We start from the raw sequence: 2377 nt of genomic DNA, 5'->3' as shown, positions 1-2377 counted from the left end.
CCATAGTACTGCTTAGCTCCAGCCTTGCAGCGATTCCTGCAAGGATCACGAAACGCCTTCCCAAACACATTCAACAAGCAGGGAAACTGAGGCACGAAGACAAGCGGCATCTGCTAAACACATCGCTGAAAGAGCCACAAAGCCCAGATGACAGCTCTGCCAATAAACCAGGGAGAATTTATTCCTGGCATTGAATTCCTGCTTACTTTAAGAATACTTTAAAAACTTTCTAATTCACCGCAGCGGCATTAAAACTTTTACAGCAGCGGGCAGACATCTGATTCATTTTAAGCCGCAGCAGTTCCCAGTTCAGCAGGACCGGTTGGGAAATTTAGGATTTTAGTCCGTTTCACGCTCGATGAGTAAGGTGGGCAGTGCGGAAATAAATGCAGCCCCTCATTTCCAGGCAGACCAGGACGCATTTGGCTAGCACTGGAGCGCTTTTGGCAACGGGCAGCATCAGGAGTAAAGTAGGTCCAAATAATACATACATATGGGTATGCACACACACATACATATGAAAAACAAAACTAGGGAAGAAGGAATAAAAACTAATAATAATAATAAAARGATGTCCCAGCGTTGTCCTGTTGGGTAGCATCTTGGGGGCTCTTCTGCCACACGGATGTGGCGCAAGGAACCAAAACACGGGTGAGCAGCAATCACAGCCATTCTCCCCCCTCCAACATATCCAGTTTTAAGGAAGAAAGTCACATTTTTTCAGGTGCTGAGAAAAGTGTTTATAATTTTTAAAAGCTATTTCCAAAGAGCAGGACTYGGCTGCTCTTCCCTGGACATCCCAAACCTGCCGCCGGCCGCTCAGAGTCCGTGGGGAAAGGGGCACCGGGCCCCCTTCCCCGGGCCTTGGCGGGTCGGGGCCGCCCCTGATCACGGTGGGGACCCCGACCCGACCCGGGGAAATCTCCCCTCCCTCGGGTTCCCCATTTCCATGCCCCGGCGCCTCTGCGCACGGGGGACATTTGCGGCGACTCCGCAAAGTTGTCTCAGCCGCGGCAGCCGGCGAGAGGCGTAAGGAAAAAAAAACAAAAATAAAAAGCAAACGAAAATTGCAGTTTTCATCTGCTTTTCCGGTTTTTGTTTTCGCCCCGGGGGCGGCTCGCCGGGACCCCTCCCGAGCAAGCCCCTGCTTTGAAGCGGGGCCCGCGCCCACCCCGGGGCAGCCGCGGGGACGGGAGAGCGGCGGGGGCGGCTGCAGCCGCCTCTGCTCGCAACGAAAATCGCGCCCCGGCYTTAGCGGGTCGGGCAATATCTTTTTACCGAAAGGCGACGGAGGGTTGAGAGGAACAGGCACCGGAGAGGAGGGAGAAGCCCGCACACCTCCTGCTCGGCGGCTYCTCCGTGCCCGGCCGCTGCGCTTGGAGAAGGGCGAGCGGGGCTCGCAGAATCCCGCGCAAGTCTGCGCTACCTTCGCTAAGGGACTCAGGCTGCCTTATCTTTTTGCCGATACCTTTGGTGCTAATGCAGGGCCCTTTCGGGCTCGCTGCCCGGCCCCGGGGCTGCGCAGGGCAGGGGCACCGGGGCCGCCCGCCGCGCTCCGGGCAGCAGCCCCGCGGAGCGCCGCCCGCCGCCCCCGGGACGGGCGGAGAGGGCGCGGGGACCCGGCAGCAGCCGGACGGCCCCGACGGGCGGCTCCGCGGCGGGCCCGATCCCGCCCGGCGGAGCATCCCCGTGCGGGAGCCGCCGTCCCGCGACGAAAGCAGCTCGTYCCCACCTCCCCCGGGGCGCTGCCCACGGGCAACCGGGTGTTTCCCCCTTTCCGAGCCGCGGGGCCGGGGGCGCGGGACCCTCGCGGTTGTGCCCGCACTTACTGTCCTGCTGCGGGGTGTCGCTGCCGCTGGTCAGCCCGGGCGACTCCAACAAGCTCCGGCCGGGCTCGCCGCCGCCCTCGTCCGCCTGCGCGGCCACCATGTCGCCCGCCTCCTCCAGGTCCAGCAGGTGACTCACGGAGAAGTTCTTCTTGCCTTGTAAATTGTCCAGGCCGGCGGGGCCGTCGAGGCGGGCGGGCAGCAGGGCCTGCCTCTCCATGGCGTGGGCATAGCTGGACGCCATGGTGCCGAGCGGGGCTTTTCTGCCCTCACCCGCCCCCCCCTCCCGCCCCCGTTTCCCCCCCCCGCAGCCGCCGGCCCTTCGCGGGGGGGCGGCTCGGGACCCGACGGCGGCGGCGAGGAAAGCCCGAAGGAGCGCGGGCAGCGCCGGCTTTAAAACATGCCGCGGGGCAGAGGCGGCGCGGCCGGCTCGGGGCGCCGGGACGGCGGCGCACGGGGAGCTGCCGCCGGCCGGGAGGCGCACGGTGGCTGTGGGGCCGCCGGGGCGGGTGCGCCCCGTCCCTCCGCCTCCCCTTCCTCCCCTCCTTCCT

General features: G+C 63.8%; 1 protein-coding gene across 2 annotated transcripts in view; it reads right to left on the bottom strand.

Annotated features, from left to right (window-relative positions):
• The window catches only part of PRRX1 (paired related homeobox 1), a 30766-nt gene extending 28495 nt beyond the window's left edge, over positions 1 to 2271 (bottom strand). The window contains exon 1 of one of the 2 annotated variants that reach the window (XM_026043818.1): positions 1830 to 2271. In XM_026043818.1, the coding sequence (XP_025899603.1) occupies positions 1830 to 2070 (241 nt within the window). In that variant the 5' untranslated portion in view covers positions 2071 to 2271. The remainder of the gene's footprint in view (positions 1 to 1829) is intronic. The other variant, XM_026043819.1, reaches the window with a different exon arrangement.
• Between the last annotated feature and the right edge of the window lie 106 nt (positions 2272 to 2377).

This window comes from Nothoprocta perdicaria, unplaced genomic scaffold (genome assembly GCF_003342845.1).
Source record: "Nothoprocta perdicaria isolate Ctin4 unplaced genomic scaffold, notPer1 scaffold_34, whole genome shotgun sequence".
NCBI lineage: Eukaryota > Metazoa > Chordata > Aves > Tinamiformes > Tinamidae > Nothoprocta > Nothoprocta perdicaria.
The sequence above is the reverse complement of the archived record's forward strand: the minus strand, read 5'-3'. Positions and strand labels throughout refer to the sequence as shown.